The sequence below is a fragment of the Nematolebias whitei genome, chromosome 5, assembly GCF_014905685.2.
Source record: "Nematolebias whitei isolate Nwh7 chromosome 5, NemWhi1, whole genome shotgun sequence".
NCBI classification, from domain to species: domain Eukaryota; kingdom Metazoa; phylum Chordata; class Actinopteri; order Cyprinodontiformes; family Rivulidae; genus Nematolebias; species Nematolebias whitei.
Genome location: NC_056502.1, coordinates 4,882,843 through 4,904,595, shown reverse-complemented (window position 1 = coordinate 4,904,595; position 21,753 = coordinate 4,882,843). Strand labels below are relative to the sequence as shown.

General features: G+C 42.3%; 1 protein-coding gene across 1 annotated transcript in view; it reads right to left on the bottom strand.

Annotated features, from left to right (window-relative positions):
* The window catches only part of syngap1b (synaptic Ras GTPase activating protein 1b), a 134,731-nt gene that overhangs the window by 18,524 nt on the left and 94,454 nt on the right, over positions 1-21,753 (bottom strand). Inside the window, exons 5-18 of the mRNA XM_037676082.1 lie at positions 20,713-20,866; positions 20,324-20,422; positions 13,913-14,152; positions 13,483-13,818; positions 13,235-13,379; positions 12,046-12,190; positions 11,735-11,971; positions 9,575-9,776; positions 9,290-9,492; positions 7,808-8,006; positions 6,841-7,434; positions 4,112-4,546; positions 3,854-4,027; positions 2,416-2,627 (exon numbers count right to left, since the gene is read on the bottom strand). Of these exons, the coding sequence (XP_037532010.1) occupies positions 2,416-2,627; positions 3,854-4,027; positions 4,112-4,546; positions 6,841-7,434; positions 7,808-8,006; positions 9,290-9,492; positions 9,575-9,776; positions 11,735-11,971; positions 12,046-12,190; positions 13,235-13,379; positions 13,483-13,818; positions 13,913-14,152; positions 20,324-20,422; positions 20,713-20,866 (3,375 nt within the window). The remainder of the gene's footprint in view (positions 1-2,415; positions 2,628-3,853; positions 4,028-4,111; positions 4,547-6,840; positions 7,435-7,807; positions 8,007-9,289; positions 9,493-9,574; positions 9,777-11,734; positions 11,972-12,045; positions 12,191-13,234; positions 13,380-13,482; positions 13,819-13,912; positions 14,153-20,323; positions 20,423-20,712; positions 20,867-21,753) is intronic.

The window sequence follows — 21,753 nt, the reverse complement described above, 5'->3', positions numbered from 1 at the left end:
ATATATATATATATATATATATATATATATATATATATATGGCTCTTGCATCTCTGTTTATATATGAATTAATGATAAAAAATATATTACTATGATAGATGCGATAAATACAATAGATTTGTTTCCGTTCTGCTGCATGTTTCCAACGTAAGTCTCTTCACAGCAAGCAGCTTAGGGAAGATAAATAGTTTTATTATATTTATACTTTAATTATTATAACTATAATAGGAAATCCTGTAGCCAACTAATATGATCTCTACCCTAAAAGCAAAAATATATGAATTTATAACTACACATGCTACTGGTAAAGTGGATTCAGTAGATTGCAACTAGCATGAGCTCAAACTTCACATGTGGCTTTGGTTTAAAATTGATCATTGAGAACAAAATCTGGTCGTATAACAGAAACTGGAGCTGCTCTGAGCCTAAAATAAAGTTTATGCACAGAACGTTAAGGCTTCTCTGAAAGGAAGTTTTCTGAAACTTGACAACAATTCAGACTTTAGTTCTGCAGGAAAAAAAAAAGATTTTTGCAGGTTGACACAGGAGCTCATGATCTCCCGCTTCAGAACCTGAGCTCGTATTTTCGTCAACATAATAAACACTGGAAGGTGACAGTCGAACCAAAATGTCAACTGAGGATGAAACGGAACATTTAAGGCTATGGTTGCACTTGTTTCTCTATGATCCTGCTCTTGTTGGTTCACTAAATCCAGTCAGTCCAACAGGATGGCCTGAGATGGAACTCGTACTCACTGTCTGTCCTCGTTGCATTGCTCGTTTTGTGCAACAAATTGTCCAGACGTCTTGCACTGGATGACACAGTCTGGCTCAGTGGTCTGTGAGTAAAATGGACTCGGAAGCATCCAGATCTGCTACTTAATTCATCTTTGTGTGGTCAGGTGCTCAAGGAAGGTCACACAAGTTACAAGGAGAAGCGTTGGCATGGAGTTTCCTGCACATTGTGCAGATTTGTGTGCTCACTTTAAGCTTACACCTCGGGGGGGTAGATAATCAAGGATGATGTTTTAAGTGCTTTGCTAATGGAGCATTCCTCTATGCCTTTCCGCTCCAATCTGCACCAATCACTTATTTATTAAAATTTTGTTTATGTTCCTTCCTCTTCATATTACATCTTAAAAAATAAGAAAGGCATCAGTCCCCAAGTTTCTTCTGCAGAAAGAGTCATGAGCAGTCCATCAGGGAGCAGAGTTCACCTCGAGTCAAAGTGGAAGAGCTAATATCATACATGGGTCTTCCACAGTCCTGCTCACCAAAGTCCAAAACAATCTTTTCAAAAAGTGCAAGCATGTTCATTACTTTTTCTTTGTGAAGTCACACTATTACTCTTCTTGTGCTTTTATGGTGAGATCTTGTGTGAGAATAAGTGGAATAATCTCACGATTCCTCAAAGTCCAGGTAAAGAGTATTTATGTAAAAGGCTGCTGGTGGGTGCAACAGCACGGGATGAGGAAGGAGCTCTTTAATGATGCTTAAAAAATAAGTTTTTCCTTAAAGGACGAGCAGGACTCCCTGTCTTCATTCCAGGTCTTCTTTCCTGGAGTGGATTAGAAGTGGCAATATTCTCTGTCACAGACATCCACCCTTCAGTTGCAGACCAGACCATCATAAAACGTGACAACATGGCAAAATGTTTCTTTCTAAACTAAGCATGTTGTTTACAACAAATAAAGCAGGAACAGATGAGATCGCCTCACACAAAACACTCCTGAGTTCTTAAAACACAGCAGTGCCACTATGCAGCAGAGAAGTGATCAATGTTCTGCTTCTTCCCCATAACCCATTTCATTTGTTGGTGATCAATAAAAACGAAACACTGCATACAGAGACTGCCCCGTTAGGATTTCACAAAACACTCGATAAATTAAGACTCGGCTGGAGGTCTCTGCAGCTGTCTAAATACAACAGATGTCGTGAGCTGTGCTGCAGCAATCACTTGGAGATCGATCAAAGCTCTTTCCTGTTCAGCTTAGAAAAGTAGCATCCACCAGAGGAACACACCCTGCTTACTTATCCAAGGACAAAGACCTCAGTTCTCCATTTTATAATCTCTGATATTGTTTAGTCGCTTATTACAAGTTGACTGCTTTGGCTTTGAATATGCTGTCTGACTCTAGAGGCAACAGGACTCAATGAAAAGGAACCCAGCTATCAGGCAGTCCAAGTATTTAGTGCAACAGCTTCTCCAAATGTCTGCTTTATCTTGTAAAACTGAATCCACCATGCTGAAGTTGTTCAGTGGAAGTCCTCTGTGCTCCTTCCAGTAATCTGACTCTTAGAGAATATGCCACTTTTACCACACATCAGGGAAAAATGATTTCCATCTACGCACAAAACGCCGCACAATGTTTTAAAAGCCTTTTGCCCTCCATCCCAACGACAGCCTCCATTTACCTGTTAATTATTCCTTTAATTTGGGAGTCTTTCTCCACTTGCTGTTGCCGCAGCTTCCTCTCGCTGTCATCGAGTCGATTCTGGTACTGAAGGAGGATCTTGTTGGTCTGCTGCTCCTGCACGAGGAGCCTCCGCTCGTACTCCTCCAGCTTTTTGTGGGACATCATCAGGCGCTCCTTCAGTGAATTGATCTCCTCCTCGTACTCTCGGACCTGAGGCAGAGGCACACAGACGGGATCAATCGGATTAGTTTCTAGATTTAACTGATCATTTAGCAAAACATCTCATAAACCACTGGTGTGGTAGTAGCTAAAAGTCATCCCCCAAACATCCTCTGAACACCATCTACAGTGGGTGGTTTCTGCTTAAAACTTTTGCATTAATTACTGGAGTCAACCCTGAATTCCTGCTAGCAAAATATGTCTCAAACCACTGAATGGATTTGAATGAAACTCTTAGAAATTAATTAGTACGTGTCCATCTACAACAGAAAAAAACTGGAATTCAAGCTCATCAAACTTGGCAAACATAAAAACACAATTAATTTTTAAGCTATTAAGCTAAAATATATTTGTGGTAGTAGCCGAGTGTTGTTAACAACACATATCCAAGAGCCAACAACTTGTGCGTAAAAATTGAAATTTTACCAAAATGGCTAAAATTCTGTAATTTCTCATCATTTAATTTAAAACTGAGACGGAAGACAGCGGGCGATATGCATTGTTCTATAGGATGGTGGCCCTTTAGGCCCGTGATGATTTTAAAACTGAAAATTTTTGAGTGTTTTGAGTTTCTCACGGCGCCTAAGACCTTTAAAACTCCACGTGAGTACAATTGGCTCAACAAGAATCAACAAGACTCAGATTTACAATGAGGAAAATAAGTATTTGAACACCTGCCAATCAGCAACAGCTCTGGCCCTCAAAGACCTGTTAGTCCACCTTCACTCCACTTATTATTCTAAATTAGAAGCAGCTGTTTGAGGTCGTTAGCTGCATAAAAACACCTGTCCACCCCACACAATCAGTAAGACTCCAACTACTAACATGACTAAGACCAAAGAGCTGTGCAAAGACACCAGAGACAAAATTGTAGACCTCCACAAGGCTGGAAAGGGCTGGTGAAGAACTACAGGAAACCTTTGACCTCTGTAATTGCAAACAAAGACTACTGTACCAAATATTAACATTGATTTCCACAAGTGTTCAAATACTTATTTGCAGCAGTAAAACACAAATAAAAAAAAAAAAATCATACATTGTGATTTCTGGATTTTTTGTAGATTATCTCTCACAGTGGACATGCACCTAAGATGAACATTTCAGACCCTCCATGATTTCTAAGTGGGAGAACTTGCAAAGTCTTAGGGTGTTCAAATACTTATTTTCCTCACTGTATATTTCTTTCATCTTAAAAAAAAGTTTAAACTGGTGCCCACCCTGTCCATGCGCGACTCGTCCATGCTCTTCGAGTACTCCTTCAGTTTGAAATCTTCTCGGTCGATCCGCGAGCTTTCGATGTCCGCCGACAGATGAGGCATGTTGGAGACCCAGGCCACAGTTCTCTCGTTTGCTGGGGTCGGGGGATTGAGGGTGGATGGGGTCTGGGAGCCCTGAGGAAAGAAACATAATTACTGAAAGCTGGAAGCTGTAATGACCATCTGCTGCATTGCTGAAAACCAGCTTGCTGATGTTACCTGTTTGCTCATGGTGGGTTTGAGAAGGTGCTGCTGAGGCTGCTGCTGCGGTGACTGCTGAGTGCTCTGACTGGTGGTCCCCTGTGGACTCCCACCTTCCCTGACGGAGCTCTGCTGGTGGGGGAGACCAGGGGCAGTGTTGTCTTTGACCGAAAGCTGCCGGGGTCCATGCTGCCTGCCACCGTAGCCAGATTCTGGCGACTGGAGGAGGTTGCCGCTCTGTGGTCGGGATTTACCGGATGAAGCGGGTGCAGCTGCTGAGCTGACGGACAGCTGATGGGATGTCTGAGATTTAACCCGCTGGCCGGGGGGTGGAGCAACAGAACTCTGACGCATGGGTTGGACTGTGGAGGGAGGCGTGGTGGCCAAGGAGGAGTGCGAGGTTCCCGTCTGGGAGGCCATTCCCATCATGTCTTGCTGATGCTGGAGATTATCCTTGGAAATAAAACAAGTGTCACAAAACTTTGAACTCTTAGATAATAAAATACAGAATAATTTACATTATTTTTATCTCTGACCAAACAGGTTAGCTCTAACTTACTAATTCTCTTGATCTTTTATAGGTCGTGCTGAAGTAGCTATGAGCAGTCAGTATCTTACCAGCAGTAGATCTCAAACTTGTTAGAGTTGCAAGAATATCTAAAGATTAGTTATGCCAGTGAGCTTTTTAAATTTGAAAAACAGTTGGTCACACTCCCCTGTGTCATGACGATGCCCCCCTACATCACCACTGTTTGAGGGTCGTTGCTTTAGATGGATCTCAGTTTGAAAAATCATTGAAAATTTCTATGATGGGGTCAAGATAATGGCCACTGATAGTAGGAGCCATTAGATCTGAGCCATTTCAGACAACTCAAACTAAACATTCTGGTAGTTGGAGCTAATTATGTTACATATTTTAAACTTTGTTGCTTTTGCATGCAGCTATTGTTTGGTTTGCTGCTTTTGTCTGAAATGAATGTCCAAGTTGGCGTGCTCCCATAACTTCTAAAATAATCTAATGATCAGCTGAGTCAGGGAGAAGAGGAAGTTGTTCTCTCTAATAGTTCTTTCCCAGCATAAAACTGAGGCAAGGTCCACTCCAATGTCCTAAACTATTTGCTGCAGGTAAGATGACTGATTATGTTTTCCACACAACCCCTATTAAAAAGAACAAGGAAACAAACAGTAGGTTGGACACAAGAAGGCTGACAAAATAATCTTCAGCTCAGAAATCTGTGAAACACAAACCCCATCAATCAATGTTGCTTAAAGGCAGTTGGAAAACAAAGTTTCTCATTGCAAACTCAGAAGTCAAATATAAAGAACACGGTACAGTTTGAAAGATTTTACTCCAGATGTTGATCAGCTGCCTGCTACCTGTCACCGGCCTGGATGTGGGTGTTCGCCCCCACCCATCCTGCTTCTCTCGGCTCCACCGGTGCGGAGTGAACCTGCAGAGCCTGAAGACGCTGCCCTGGCCCTAGCGCCTGTCAGTTTACATGCTGCGGTTTCTGCCAGGATTGGCCTGGTGAACGCCAGATCTCTGACAAACAAAACTTTCATCCTGCGGGACTTTTTCAGTTCCCGTCATTTGGATTTGCTCTGCGTCACAGAGACCTGGGTTGAGGATGATGACTCCAGTGTTTTTGTTGAACTTCTACCAGACGGCTGCTCTTATCTAAGCTCCCTTCGGCTGTCAGGCCGTGGAGGAGGAACGGCGGTGGTTTATAAAAACAACTTTAAATGCAAGCAGTGCTCTGCACCATCTTCATTCTCCAGCTTCGAGGTGACTTTATTTGAGGTGTGTCGCTCACACCCCGTGCTGTGCGCTGTCATCTACAGAGCCCCTAAATATAATAAGGATTTCTTGAATGACTTTTCTGATTTCCTGACTGAAATAATGATAAACTATGATCGAGTCCTTATTGTTGGGGATTTTAACATACATGTATGCTGTCCAGAGAAACCACTGGTGAAGGACTTTCTCAGCCTCACTGACTCTTTTAACCTGGTTCAGTGGGTGGCTGGTTCCACACATGAACATGGACAAACGTTGGACCTGGTTCTCTCTCACGGCTTGTCTGTGAACGACATGGAACTATATGATAATGTGATTTCTGACCATAGGCCTGTTTTATTTGATGTTGATTTGTCCTGTGCTCCGGTTAAATCCTGCGCTCCTGCGGCTCTGAGCTGTTTCACCCATACTCTCCTGCTCGGTGCCTCAGATCAGCTGATCAGCTGCTCCTGGAGGTGCCAAGGTCTAAACAGAGGCTCAGAGGGGACAGAGATTTTTCTGTTGCTGCTCCAAGACTGTGGAACGAGCTCCCTCTTCCCATCAGACAAGCCCCTTCACTGTCCAGTTTTAAAACTCTTTAAAAAACACATTTTTACTCCCTGGCTTTTAGCACAGACTGAATTTTGCTCTGCACTGTTTTTATTATTTTTTTATTGATCTTAATGTTTTAACAACTGTTGTATGTGTTTAAATGTTCTTGATTTTACATATGTACAGCACTTTGTGGCAGCTGTGGTTGTTTTAAAGGGCTTTATAAATAAAGCATTATTATTATTATTATTATATAGAGCACATATTGAAGTTGGCAGACACAAGTTTATCTTGCAAATTTTTCAGGACATCACAACAAGTAACTTAAAAGGTAGAGTTTTGAAAATACTTCAATCAAATAAAATTAGAAGAGCCACAAAATAACTTGTGATGACGTTTAAGGTGTGGAAATGTTTACCTGCACATGCATGGACATCTGTCTGCGTGCGTAGTCAGCCCTGCTGTAGTCATCGCTGTAGCTGTGAGAGTGGATGATGCTGGGTTGGCCCAGGTGACTGTCCCTGGTCCTGAGGGTGGACAGATCCTCACTGCGAGAGAACCCTCCATGGGCAAACTGTGGAATGTAGGTTTGATGAGAGGGCTCAGGTTCTGGGGCCAGGAGAAGAGGTGCTGGGGGCTGAGCCCGACTGTGCTGGTGATGCAGCTGTTGCTGTTGAGGCCCGTCAGCCGTCGCCAGATGAAAGAGGGGATTCTGGAAGGAAAGCGGGTAGCGCATGGCGGCGGCCTGCTGTTGCTGCTGCTGGGATAGCGAGTCGGTTGTGGTGCCCATCTGGCTCAGCTGGCTCAGCCGAAGGCCACCAGATATGCTGGAGCCACCAGAGCCAGCTGACAACCTACCACCGACCCGCAGCTGGCTGCTCAGGCCCGACCCCAGGCCGCCACCGCCTCCGCTGCTCAGCCCTCCGAAGCTGCCCATACCGGCGATGGAGGCCTGGGAGGAGTTGAGCATGTCCACCGACTGCAGGTTAGACACGCTGTTCATTCGGGAATCCTGGAGGTCCATCATAGATATGCTTTTATAGACACTGAGCACCTAGTAAGGGGTATGAGAGGCTAGTGGGCCCCTTTACTCTATAATGTTGGGTGGGCACGGATGATATGGGTGAGGGTGGTGCGGGTGTTTTTTACCGCGAGGCTTGCCTGAGTATCGGAATGCCTGAAAGTATTTCCCAGGAAATACCGCTAGGATGAGTGAATCAGTGGGAAAAAAGCAAATGTCATGACAAACTAGAACCTCGACAACACGATGGCAGATTTTTTTTCAGTATGACAAGCATGCACTGTCATACTAACCTCACTTTGAGAAAGAAAGAAAACTAGTGGATGGGATGATGATTCCCCAGGCTCAGCATGATAAAACTCACCTTAGGGTCTGGCTCTGTGATGTCCGAGCTGCTTGTGCAGTACGCTGGGCTGGATCGTGCCAGCGGTGGGCGTGAGACGTAAAACATGTCTTTGGAAACACGATGAGGGTGGTCGCGGTCCTGAAAACTCATCTGGGAACGGGAAGGCATGACCCCTCCGGTGGAGGTGGGGGAAGGCAAACGAGTGATATCTATGGAGCTGGAGGACAGCCGTCAGTCAGACCGACAGCAAGAACAGAGGCCATAAAATAATTTCATCACACAGCAAGACCAAAACACACGTATAAGTATTGGTGAAAGGATTTATGTCTTTGATTACTTGTATAAAAATACATATATGGGTTATAAGTGATATATGTCCAGTATTGACCAGTAACAGTGTCAACTTTTTTCTACTTGAAGCTACACTGGAACAGCTTTTCAGGTTCTTGGTGACAGTGCTCCCCATTAGTGTCATGGAATTTGATAGATCCAATGGTTCTGAGCAGTGTTGTAACCAGGTCCTGGAAGTGGTAGTGAGTATCGGCCTTCTGGGTCAAGCTCGGAAGACCGTGTTGGCAGCGGATGCATGACATGAAGTTTACACACCCGCTGGTGTGGCTTTGTCACGGAGAGATAAATTTAACGTTAGAAGTATTTGAGAATGTATTCAGCACACTGAGATTTTGTTCCCATCTAAACACGATACTACAATCAGTTTCTACTAAATATTAAATGAATAAATAAATAATTTTGGGACTTTGACAGTTTCTGCAAGACATCCACCTCTCTGAGGAGTTGCAGCTGGCACAGAGAAACAGAGTGAAGGTGGAGGAGGTCGAAAAAGTTTTTCTGTAAAGAAAATTCCCTCCAAAAATGACTTCTAGTGGGTGAGCATTCTTCCTCACAGAGTCATCGTTCCAGTGCTTCCTCCAGGGCTCAGAACAAAACTTTAAACTACCACGGCCTCACTGTGGAGGTTTTGGGCATGCTCAGAAACATTTTGGATTTATCACTCAGTGTGACGTAATATGCAGCTCACAGAGATCTACACCTGCAAGGACCCTCCACGTTCTAGTTAATTATTTTTACATCATTTAGTTTGAAGAGGACTGCAGCTCTGCCCACACTGGCCTCATATCTGGGCTATAAAGTCCTCATGCTATTAGCATTGCTCTTAGCTACATCCTGTCACAATCTGAGAAACTCATGCATGGACAGAACCCCTAACCTGGTGGGTTTATATTGTGAGGACTTTGTGGTAATGTGCTGCTGTGGATACCAACTTGTTCCAGCAAGAAACAGCTTTTGTTTTTTGGAAAAAAAATGAACCCAGACAAGAAGGTCAAGATCCTCCCTTTCAAAATGAGGTGAGCTTATAGCAATGAAAATATCAGCAAATCATTGCTGCAGAGAAGCAACAAAGGACTATGGGAAGGAAGGCATTCGGCATTTAAATTTGGCAATACTTCATTAAAACACCCTCGTGTCACATGACCCTACCTGTTTAAATCCCTCATCATGAGATTCTGGAACTCAGATGAAATGCCACGGTTGAAACTCGGTCGTGAGAGCAGCCTGTCCATCTGTCTGTCCTGCACCCTGTCCGTTTGATGGCTCGGCTGTCTCTGGAGGTGAGGGTTACGCAACGCCATGCTGATGTCATTCAGGAGGCGGGGCAAAGGACCCAATTTGATGATGGCATCCTGTGGTTAAAGGAAACTAAACTGTTTAAAATCCAGGCACACAATTACAGCCGTTCATGTGCTAGATGTTTAAAGTGATTACCTTGCTGAGCTGAGCCATGACTTCCCACAGGAGGCTGTGCAGAATCGACAGCTCCCTGCCCAGGTCAATGTAGCCCTCAAAGCCACCTGCATTGCTGACACTGTCCAGGTTGGAGATCTCATAGAGGAACTGCTGCATGGAGCCCCACTCCATCTCCAAAAACTCATTCATGAAGCACATATACTCCTCTTTATTGCCAAATCTGCATGTTGGTGCCAAATAAATACAAACAAATAAAAAGAAAAGAGAAATAAAGAATGTATGTTTATGCATAATAGAAACTGGAATAACAATAACTAGATGTTGAACATTGGATTCCTCATTTCCACTGGCATTGTATCTGACAAATAAACTAAACAGTCATCAGCAAATTGAATGTGCAGATGTCCCAAAGTTCTGGACTCTAATGTCATGCTGCTGTTCAGGTGGTACTGACCAGTCACACTTCAGCTTGAATTGTAAGCAGGTAAACTGTCAGGAAACACAGCAGCCCAAAGTGTTTTAACCAGGATTATTTTTAACTAATTTTAAATAATTATTTAAAAAAAGAGCAATTAAACTCAATAAATTTGACATATTTGTCTGTAACTCTGAATCTTTGTAACGTTGATGCCCATCATTGATTGAAATAAATTTGTTTGAAAATTATTTTGCACAAGTTTAAAAGTTGCCACAGGTGTCCAGAAACTTAATCTCTAAAATGTTTTAAGGAAATTTTAATTAATTTATTATAATTATTTTCATTGCACTTGTTTGTATGATTTTGTGCTGACACGCTTGTAGTCAGTTGATCCGGTTTTATTTTGGATGGGGCTATTCACAAGCTCTAAGCTTTTATTATCTTCACTGTTATTTTATCTGTTTTTGTGTTCTTTGTTTGTTTGTTTAGTGTTGTGCAAATAAATCAAATGAAAAGATATGTTCCATATCTTGCATTACGTGGGTTTCGGGAGAAACTGAACTGTTTCAAATAAAATAAAATGTTTCAAATAAACTGTTAAAAGGTCTTGATCCTAAAAAATCTGCAGGACCGGATGAACTTCCACCTTATTTCTTAAGGCTGGCCGCTCATATCATCACAGTCCCTGTGACCCACATCTTTAATCTTTCCATAAGCCAAAACTCCATTCCAGATGCTTGGAAAACAGCCTTTGTTCTTCCTTTGCTGAAGGGAGGTGACCCCACCTCATTGAACAACTATCAACCAATCTCTAAACTCTGCATTTTAGCCAAGGTTCTAGAAAAACTGATAAACTCTCAAATAAAAAATTACCTGGACTCATTTAACATCTTACCTCCACATCAATCTGGTTTCAGGAAACAACACAGCACAACCACTGCTTCACTGAAGGTTCTTAATGACGTTGTTGAAGCACTGGATGCTAAGGATTATTGTGCTGCACTTTTCTTAGACCTGTCTAAATATTTTGACACTGTGGATCAGAACATCTTGTGTCATAAGCTCTCAGAAATTGGTTTCTCAGAACACACCATTGGTTGGTTCTCTAACTATCTCTCAGACCGGAGGCAATGTGTTCAACATAATGGTACTTCCTCCAGTTATTTAACAGTCAACAATGATGTACCACAAGGCTCAGTCTTAGGACCCACCCTCTTTACAATCTACATAGGTAATATAGATCAAAACATCCCTGATGCATCCATACATTGCTATGCTGATGACACAGCTGTTTATTGTCAAACTAAAACAGTTGATAAGGCTTTCCAGCTTTTGAAATCTGCATTCTCCTACTCTGCTCCTGTTTCCTGGAATACCTTACAAAAAGTTCTGAAGCTCTCAACCTTGACCTCTCTAAGTGCCTTTAAGAATCTGTTGGACTCCTGGCAGGGACCAGTGCAGACATGTTCCTGTTTTTAGTTTTCTACATTCACCTTATAATCTCGCTGTTCTTTGTTACTTTTTTTGTCAAATTATTTGTAAAAAAAATAAATCTGTATGCCTTTTTATAACTGTCTATTGTTGTCATCATTCTTTGTTGAAATCAGGTCTCTCTTGTAAATGAGTCCTCGAGGCTCAATGGGATTTTCCTGTCTAAATAAAGGTTGAATGAATGAAAAAATATGAAATGTGATCAAACACAAACTGTGCATATTTTAGCTGCTTGTTGAGAACTGCTTCTTAAAAAAATGGTCACTGACTTGGAGAAGTTAGCCAGGTTTTGCACTACTTTAGCGATGAGGGTGAGCGTGCGTGACGTCTGCTCATCGGGATACTCCTGGGTGAGGTTGAACAGCGATGGGGACATGATGGCAGGACACAGGAAGCGCAGAAAGAGCGATCCACTGATGAGACGGTCAGCGATGTCTTCTCGACCCCTTTCAGCACAGCGCACTCTCCAGGAGGCAAAAACTTCCTTTAGCTCACGAGGGAACACACTGCGAAAGAATAAGACTTATTTTATTATTTGAAGCCTCTGAGTTAATAAATTTTGCAGTAATTAAATATTTACCAATGAGAGTTAACTATTTTGCAGAGTGCCAGTTCGCAGCACATTCGAAGGTTGGCTTGGTGGTCTGGCAGCACAGAGGGGGGTATTCTCATCGGGTCCACTTCACAGTTCTCCTCCGACTCATACAAGGCCCTTATGAACTCTCCTGCAAAGAACATTTGAGTAAACAGAACATACACCACCAACCACGAAAGAGAATCATTCTGGATTGACAGAATTAGTTTCTCAAACATGAATGAAAATAAAATGCTTTTTTTAAATATGTTTGGAGTCAACCATGAGCAACTGAAATGTCTTGACCATAACAACTCTGTGTCGTTCAATATTAAAGGATCACCTATCTTATGCACAAATATGAAGTGAGATGGTTTGTCTCAATGCAAGGGTAAGACTTGTCTTGGTAGTAGCTGAGAGTGATCTCAAACATATTCTCTGAGCAGTAACAGATCACACAGGATCTTTGTTTAAAACTTTGGCATGCAAGGACGCATGCATTCCTTCAAAGAAAATTTACTTTCATTACAAAAATTTTTATAGATCCATGAACTGAATCCGTCCGTCCTTCCATCCTTCCGTCCTTCCATCCTTCCGACAATTTTCTTTACCCGTTTCTTTCTTTTCGGGTCATGGGGGTCACTGGTGCCCATATCCAGCAGTCACTGTGGGAGAGGCGAGGGACACACTGGACAGGGCTCCAGTCCATCTCAGGGACACATAAAGACAAACAACCATTCACTCTCTCTCTTTCTCACCTAGGGACAATTTAGAGTTACCAATCAGTCTAACATTTTTTTTTCATTTAGCCTTTATTTATCCAGGTAGTCTCATTGAGCCAAGATAACTCATTTTCAAGAAAGACCTGTTTAGGGAGCAGATGGGGGTTAAGGGCCTTGCTCATGGGCCCAGAGTGGGGCGAATGACGGTGGGGGCAGTTGTGGATGCATGCTTTTGGTCTGTGGGAGGAAACCGGAGTTACCTGGAGAAAACCCATGCATGCACGGAGAGAACATGCAAACTCCACCCAGAAAGGTCCCCAACCAAGATTTGAACTGGCGATCTCCTCGCTGAGAGGCAACAGCTCTACCAACTGCACCACCGTGCCGCAGCTGGCACTGAATCATGGACTGAGTTTCTCGTATATTTCTTTTAGTTTTTTGTGTGAATACTGCAGTGAGTGGTTCCGACTCACCAATAGCATCCTTGAGGTACTTGTGCCCAATCAGTTTGAGGTACTCTTCTATGGCTTTGGTGGCCAGAGTGTTCTCTCTGAATATAAGGTGTTCTCGGTCGATGAATCTGTCTACCTCACACATCGCCATGTCAGACAGGAAATCCTGCAGGAAGGGAGAATTCATCATTACTTGAAGTACTTTTGATCCCAAACACAGACAAACCTCCTGTTTTCGTTTCAGATGGTAAAGAAGTGGCGTGGTGCACCTTAGCTTTCCCTGTGCTCTGCAGGATGTGCACCAAAGCGCAGGCCACTTCCTCTTTGCTCTTCACACTCAGCACAGGCTCCAGCACAGCGCACAGCGTGCGGTAGTTGTTGGTGACATACTCTGCAAACTCCTTGTACAGCTCCATGGGCAGAATGTTCATGGTTTGGAAGCGAGATTTGAGACGAAGCGATGCATTGATGATCTTCCCTCCTCCGACACCCGCTCCCTTCGTGAGGACGCTGGGCTGGATGACCGGGTACCACTGCTCCACAAACTGTCGGCCGGTGATGCTTGAGATGGGGATGCTGACGAGTCCTAAGTATGTGCTCTTTTCCTTTAGGACATAAAAATAAACATGATAAGCACACTTCAAAAGAATGGACGGAAACAATGGGAAAATTCGGAGTTCGTCTTGCACGTTTTCACACCTTGCGTCTCTTCTTGTCCGTCTCTTTGTACAGATGAAGGCGTAGGTTGCGAACGGCTGGCAGGTTGTTGAATTCAAAGTGCTCGCCCCAGAAAACGGTGTCGGTGCGGGGCTTGCTGGTGGTGCGTGCGTACAGCATGTCGTCCAGACAAAGCTCGCAGTAGTAGCGTTTCTTGGCTGGAAGCTCTCGGGCCTCGATGATCCACAGCTTGAGCACATTGTCCACCCTTCGGCTGTTGTCCTGTACGAAGATGGACAAATCAGGTCAGACAAATGAGACTGAATTTTATACCAAATTAAAAAAAAAAGACAGTCAGAGGGTGACAGGATATCTAGGAAAAGTTACAAACATTAAAAGATCAACAACAGGGAAGCAGTGTGACAACTGGGCGACATCAGGTCGCTCCTGCAGGAGAAAGGAGGAAATGACAGGAGAGAAATGGCTGCTGATTTGGTGATTTGGCTGCTGTGAGCGGTCGGCTGGGGTTGATAAGTTGCTGTAAACTCTCAGCATGAAAACAAAGGCAGAACCCAACATGACAGACACACAAAAAGAAGATGACAGAAAAAAAGGATTTAATAATTAAAACACACAATGCACATGTGCAGCAAAGACAAGAGACAAACAATGGTGAGAATGTTTCTGTGGGCTGAGACACTTTCCAATCACGATCACAAAGACTGAGTTATAATTGACACCTCCTGTGGGAGGAGAGAGTGCCGATTACAGAAACATGTTTCAGCGAACGGAGGCTAAATCATCACAGCTGGACTGAAATATCACTGTCAGCTCCCTGTTTGCCTCTGATCACCCAGCTTCGAGTTTTAAATCCCCAACACCATCGTCAGAATCGGCGGTGCTTTAGTTTTATGTTTGTTGAATTTTTTTTAAACCGGTGCCAAACATGAAGCTTAATTAATTACAAATCTGTGAGTCTGAACGTGCCTACATCTGGTGCCTCGGTTTGTCTTTGTGCATATGGTACAGCAGCACCAGCATAAAGTTCTCCACCTGGACATCATGCTACAACTTGCTTCTTCCTGTCTGATCCTGATTTTACAACTCCGAGCCTAAAACTTTGTGAAGTTGTGAAAAAATATTAATAAAAACTGAATGCAGTTATTTGCAAATCTCAAACTCATTTCAGTCACAGAGGAACTGTAAATATATCAAATGTTGAAGCTAAGAACTTGTTTCAGGACCATGTTTACCACCGTGAAGCATCCGAAACTCTGTAAACGTCTTTAAACTTCACCAGTCGCTGAAGGTTTTAGATGAGAACGTTGTCCCATGTCTCTGATGCAGGATTCTAGCTGACAGACATTTTAGATTGATGCTGAAAAAACTTCTGCTGGATGGGAGCATGTTTTGTAATGTTCTACATTTACGGTGCCTTTCCAGATGTGTGAGCCATCCATGCCAGAGGCACGAATCAGAATCAGAATAAGCTTTATTATCATTGTACTGAAATACAGTGAAATTATGTTCGTATAGTCGTCCAAAAGATGGGCGGAGTGCACGTTGCTGCTGCTCCTGGAGCGCGGCCCCTTATCCTTTTTCAGAATACTTTTTAGACAGAAAAGGGGAAAAAGCTATGAGGAGAGGAAAGTTGTATTCCAAAAAAGATCTCTTCACACTATCAGGACACAATTTAAGACATCACAACATTTCTAACACATTACATATGCATTTGACTGCAAGACGGTGAGATTTGTCTATGAAGCACTTCCAGATAGACCATAGTCCTGATAAGATGTTGGTCAGCGGGCACAGTTTTGATAAGCCTTCACAGAAGTACTCGGGGTTGGGGGTGCGATAGATGAAGCTTTTCCTTAGTTTACACATATCCCAGGAGAAATGTGATGTCGGCCTGCTTTCGAGGCCAACCGGGAGAGTCAGATTCAGATAAGCCACGATTGTTGATTTTTTTTCGGCAGACTGTTTTTTATTGTCAGCCTTGAGTCCTGCTGGTACTTTCAATACAAAGTGGCCAGATTAGTGGGCATTCCACTGGTCCGTGCTTATGAGCCTCCTTCAAGGGTGTCTCCAACACGCTGGCGAGTCCCAGAAGCCGCAGGTGGCCTGCGATTCTCATAAATCACTTCCATCTTCATGTCTCTCTTATAAATGAGTCTTCAAGGCTCATTGAGATATACCTGTCTAAATAAAGGTTTAATGAATCTTAGGTTTAGCTTGTAAATCAGCTGACTTTGAGTACTCGTAGCATGAGCCAAACCTTCACACAGACTCTGCAGTTTGCCATGGCCGACACTGCTGCCGCCGTCTTCTTTAACAGCCAATAACACAGGAATTCGCCAATGCCAAAAAGCAGAACCCTTGCTATCATAAATCCAATTATATAAACGTCTTCGGCGTCCTCTTGAGACATAAGGGAAAGACACATCAGCTCCCAAACTCTTCATGGATCCATGTCGTATCCTGCCGCGTGAGTCTCAGCGGGACATGAGGGCTCTCCAGGACCATGTCGCTTTGTTGAAAAGATTTTGTCGATTGCATTGAAAGTCCGGCTGACCAGATCTGTGACAGAAGTTTTTGTTTCAGAAGATGTGTAACAGAAGCTCTGATTCACGGAGAGCAAAAAAAAAAACAAAAAAAAAAAACAGGAGGAGAACAGGAGAAGGAAGAAAAGGCATCCGCCTTGCACAAGAGCAAGTGTAGAAAAGCACCCTCAAATCATGAGAGAAGCAGTCTTTTGAAAACACGCGCCTCTTCTTTAATACAAAAAAATCCATGGTTCCCAAAAATTAAATTAAAATTGAAGTTAATCTGCCCACAGAACAGTTTTCCACTTTGCCTCAGTCCACATTCAGTGAGCTTTGGTCCAGAGAAGACAACAACATTTCTAATGATGTTTACATTTAGTATCTTGTTTGCACGATAGAGCTTTAGTTAGCTTCTCCGGACGGCACGGTGGACTGTGTTTACAGACAGTGATTTGTGGAAATGCTCTCGAGCCCACTGACTTTCAGTCTGATCCTCGGAGCTCAGACATCTCTAGAAATCTTTGAAATCTTTTGACATTATCAACTGTAGATTATAGGGCATCTTCAAAGACTTCCTCATTTCTGGTTGAGGGACATTAATCTGAAATTATTCCACTGTTTTTAGGCAGTTTTTGGAGGACCGGTGAAACTCTAACCATCTTTACTTCTGAGAGAATTAGCCTCTCCAAAATGATCTTTTTATACACAGAATTTTGACAATAAAAATAATTTGTTGCAAAATGTTTCTCCAGCTGTTTCTTGTTTTTACCGCTGTTTTTTTCTGTCCGAACTGTTTGAGACGTGTTGCAGCAGAATTTTTTATTTTAAATTAAAAAAAAATAATGGTAGAATTGTCTAATTTAAACATTTGAAATGTTTACTATGACACACTGTAACAAAATATGTGTTAATCAGTTTAGCTAATTCAGTATTTATATATATTTCACTTCATGTCCCAATATTTTCAGGACTGGGGTTGTACTACAAAAAGACAAAGCTCTAAATCGGGGTGGAGTAGCTGCTCTGCTTTTGCATAAAATGCTAATTATGAAGCTGAAAGAGGATATTAATGGGTCTAGAAAAATGATAAGAATAATGACAAGTCTTGTCTGTGTGATAGTCTTATCTCTGCTGGTACATCTGCTCTGAGATGGTTCGTGACATTAGGAGGTAGGATGGGGGAGGAGAGGAATCCTTGGAGCTCCATGACTCAGCCAGGATCCCCGCAGCCCGAGCATCTGGACGAGGCGAGCAGCTCGCGTGACGCTTCATCTCAGCCTGACTTCATTTCTCTTCAGTCCCTGGTTGCTATCAAAGCTGCATGTCTCACACGTCTGCTCGCTCTTAATAACTCTGAGGGGAGGCGTATAGGGCAGTTTCACAGAACTATCAAATCCAAGTGAAAATTCTTAGTTTTGCTGGGTGACAATATGAAACCCTTGTGATCTATAAATAGGGAATATGCACCATTGTAACCAGTGGTGTAGTCTACATTTTTGTAGTGGGTATACCAATGGCACATGCCTAATGATATGTCATGTATCATTAGGCACTTTTAGGTGAGTATATTGTGCTTAGATATCAAAGTACACTGATTAGTACAATGTAATCATCAATTTATTTTGATTTTTAAGCATATTGAACATGTCCAAATTTCTCCGATGCTTATAATTGAATAAATGTACAACAAACTTCGTACAATAATTGGCTTTGCATTAAAACCATGTTATAGAATTTATAAAACAATATCAAAGCAAAACATTTTCAAGTATTAAGTAGTAAGTACAGAATTATACAATACTTCGATGGATAAGCGAATGTACTAAACAAGCGCTGCACACAGATAGATGGTTACGTAAGTGTTTAACTGCTGTTTAACCTATTAATGACACGTGCCTAATGAAATGCCATGCATCAATGGGCACTTTTAAGTGGGTATACTGAAATTCTTAAGCTATTCTAGTGGGTATACTCAGTATACCCACATATGACGTAGACTACACCGCTGATTGTAACTTGTTTAACAGCTCACAAATCCTAAAACCCCTCATAAATGCCAACAGACTCGATAAACTCATCAGGAGAGCTGGCTCAGTTCTGGGAGTGGACCTGCAGTCTCTGGCAGAGGTGTCTGAGCAGAGGATGCTGAGGAAACTGCTCCAGATCCTGAACAACACGTCACACCCCCTGCATGACACCCTGGACACTTACTGCAGCACCTTCAGTCATAGACTGAGACCACCGAGGTGCTCCACAGAACATCACGGGAAGTTCTTCAAACTTTTCAACTCCTCCCCCTTTCTACATGACATGTCATGAACATGTCATGAACATGAACATGAACGAGTCTTTATGAATGTTTATGATTGTTATCATTAAGTGTCATTCGGTAAATTATGACACCTTTAATGCAAAGTTGACATGGTTTAAAATGTCTTTGTCATGACAACTTGTCATTAACCAATAAATCATAGTCTGTCATTTACTTCTACCCACTTCTTTGAACGTGTAAATATACTTTACTACTGTTGTCTTTTTGTTTTTTTCTCTGCTTGCTTTTGTTTTAAATTTATTTTCTTTTCATGTAATTTTTTAAATTATTCTATTATACTACGTTCAATAAAATTAAACTCAAACTAAAATGTTATAAGGGTATTAATTATGAAACTTTAAAAAGAAGTTAGATTACAGTACCCTGACATTTGTTGTTGGTCTACATCTTTGGTTAGGGCATTTATAAGCATTTGTCACTGTAAGGACGCTTAATTACATCTTTATAACTAGTTCAATGTGTTACAGAGGTAAAATAAAAAATATTTACGATTCTATTATTAAAACATTAGACAGGGTAATGTCATCTATATAACTAGTATAATGTGGTTCACTTTACTTGAGTTAAGGGACAATATTAATTTCAATTACAATGGTGTCATGACTGCCAAAGTTAAGATTAACAACAAATGTCAGGGTATTGTAATGTAACTTTTTAAAGTTTGATAATTAATACCTGTTATAACATTTATGACATGTTATGACTTCTTGGTTAATGTCAAGTTGACATGACAAAGGCATTTTAAACAATTGAAATTTTGCATTAAAGGTGTCATAATTTACTGAATGACACTTAATGACAACAATCATAAACATTCATAAAGACTCGTTCATGTTCATGACCGGTGTCATGTTAGTCTTATGAACATTCCTTCAAATAAAGTGTTACCCAATAATGTTATAAACACAAGTTTTCTCTCAAAAGCAGCTTCCACACATTCACGCGGTTGTTTGTTTAGTTTGTTCTTGTTTTCGCATTAGACTGATGTTGAAGAGGCTCCTAAACGGACCAGCACGCTTCGTCAGTCCAAAAGTTTACGCCGCTCCCAGAACCATCGACGTGAAAAGTCATGAGAGCGAGGCTCTGCGTCTCATGCAACACTGAAAACACTTATTTCAAGATAACTTCTTTGCAACAGCTCTTTGCATTTCTTTCGCCAGCAGCTGCAGCCCAGTGAGGTACTGGCCTCAGCGCCACAGGATGAACGGTATCGGCTGATTAATAAAACGCAGCCATGTTTGGTTTATCCGCTCCTCCTATCCATTGCTAGGCTGGTTCGCATCAACCTGCTGTGCACAATTTGCTGAAATCACATTACCCGATTAGTGGCTTCAAAAACAGCAACTGGGATCCTCCATCCTGAACTGGTACCTTGTGCAGCTTTATTACTCTGCTCAGAAGAGCTCCACACAGACACACAGGCATGAGGATGAAGTTCACAGAGAAATGAAGCGCTCTTTTGGACAAACAAACAACAACAGGAGACGGGAGGAGAGAGAGAGACACACAAACAGAAGGTTCACTCCTTTTTTTTTTTTGTTCCTTCCTCTACCGCATCCCTTTCTCTCCCCTCACCTTGTTGGGCTTGACAGCTCTCTGCAGGTTCTCGATCCATTTGTCTCTCTCTGCAGCTGAGCGACACGCAAAGCACTTGGTTCCTGAAGCCGTTGTCACCTGAGGTTACAGCCAACGGTACCACAGCCATTAGTCACCAAGCAGACAGCAGCTACGGCGCCAAAACAAAGTCTCGTTTTCACTCTCAACCTCTGTCACCTTCCATAAATGAAACGGTGACGGGAATCTTAATAAAACTAAAGCTCACTTCCAGGCTCCGCGTCACTTTTGAAGAAAACAGAAGAACTTTCATTAATCTCTTGTCAGCTTGGAGCATTCTGGTGCCATTAGCTGTTCTGTTCTTGATGTTGGAGTGTGCTGCTCTTTGTGTATTGTTCAGCTCAGCTCACCTCAAAGCAGTACTCCTGTCCCAGGATGCTGGAGTGGACAGGTTTGATGATGGTGTCCTCATCCAGGGTGAGGTCCAGCGCCTCGGCAGCGCTGCTGGGGGACAGCAAGGACTCATGGGAATGGGACTCTTTGAAGCTCTGCATCAAACGGGTCCTGGGAAACAAAGAATTGATTAGATTTGTGACAAGGGAAATCCCTTTGTGTCAAATACTGTATTTCCCGGTGTATAAGTTGCACCTTTTTGCCTAATTTGCATGCCCTGTGACTTATACGCCGACGTGAGTTATTTGTTTTTTCCCATATTTATAAACCAATTTTTGACTGAGATATGACCGTTTTCATTCTGACATGGAAAATATTGAACACTAACATTTTCAGCCATTCGAGTGGTATATCATGCCGTTGTATCGTGCAATAGATAAACGTGGCTATTAATGGCACAATCAGCTTGCCATAGATAGCCACTTTCGAGCAGCTCCGGCATCACGCCTGGAGCAACTGTCAAATCAGCTTCATTACGCTGCACCGCCCCGACAAAATGAAGCTAAATTGACAATTAAAGTGCATTTATTAAGTAAAAGTTCAACTGAAACACACCTTTGCTATAATGCCGAGCAAACAAATAATCGTTTTAGGTGCTTATCTTGTTAAATTTTAAAGAAATGCACATCGAGTCGTCCCTCTGCGCACTCCCGCTTCTGCGAATCAACTTTTGAAATTCAGCTGGTTTGATCGTCAAAGTGCATTTATTAAGGAAAAGTTCAACCGAGACACAACTTTGCTATAATTTTGAGCAAACAAATAATTGTTTTTAAGTGTTAATCTTGTTCAATTCTTGTTAAAGTCCTGTGAATGTTCCCGCGTCTGCCATTTGACCGCCAATCAATTTTTGGCACAACACATTTCCGTGTTGTCGGCGGTGATGCATAATAGATGAGATTTATACGGCGAAGCAACGTATTTATGGGTTTTCCCACTTTATTAGACATATTTGGACTGATTTGACTTATAGAGCGGTGTGATGTGTGCGGCGGAAAATA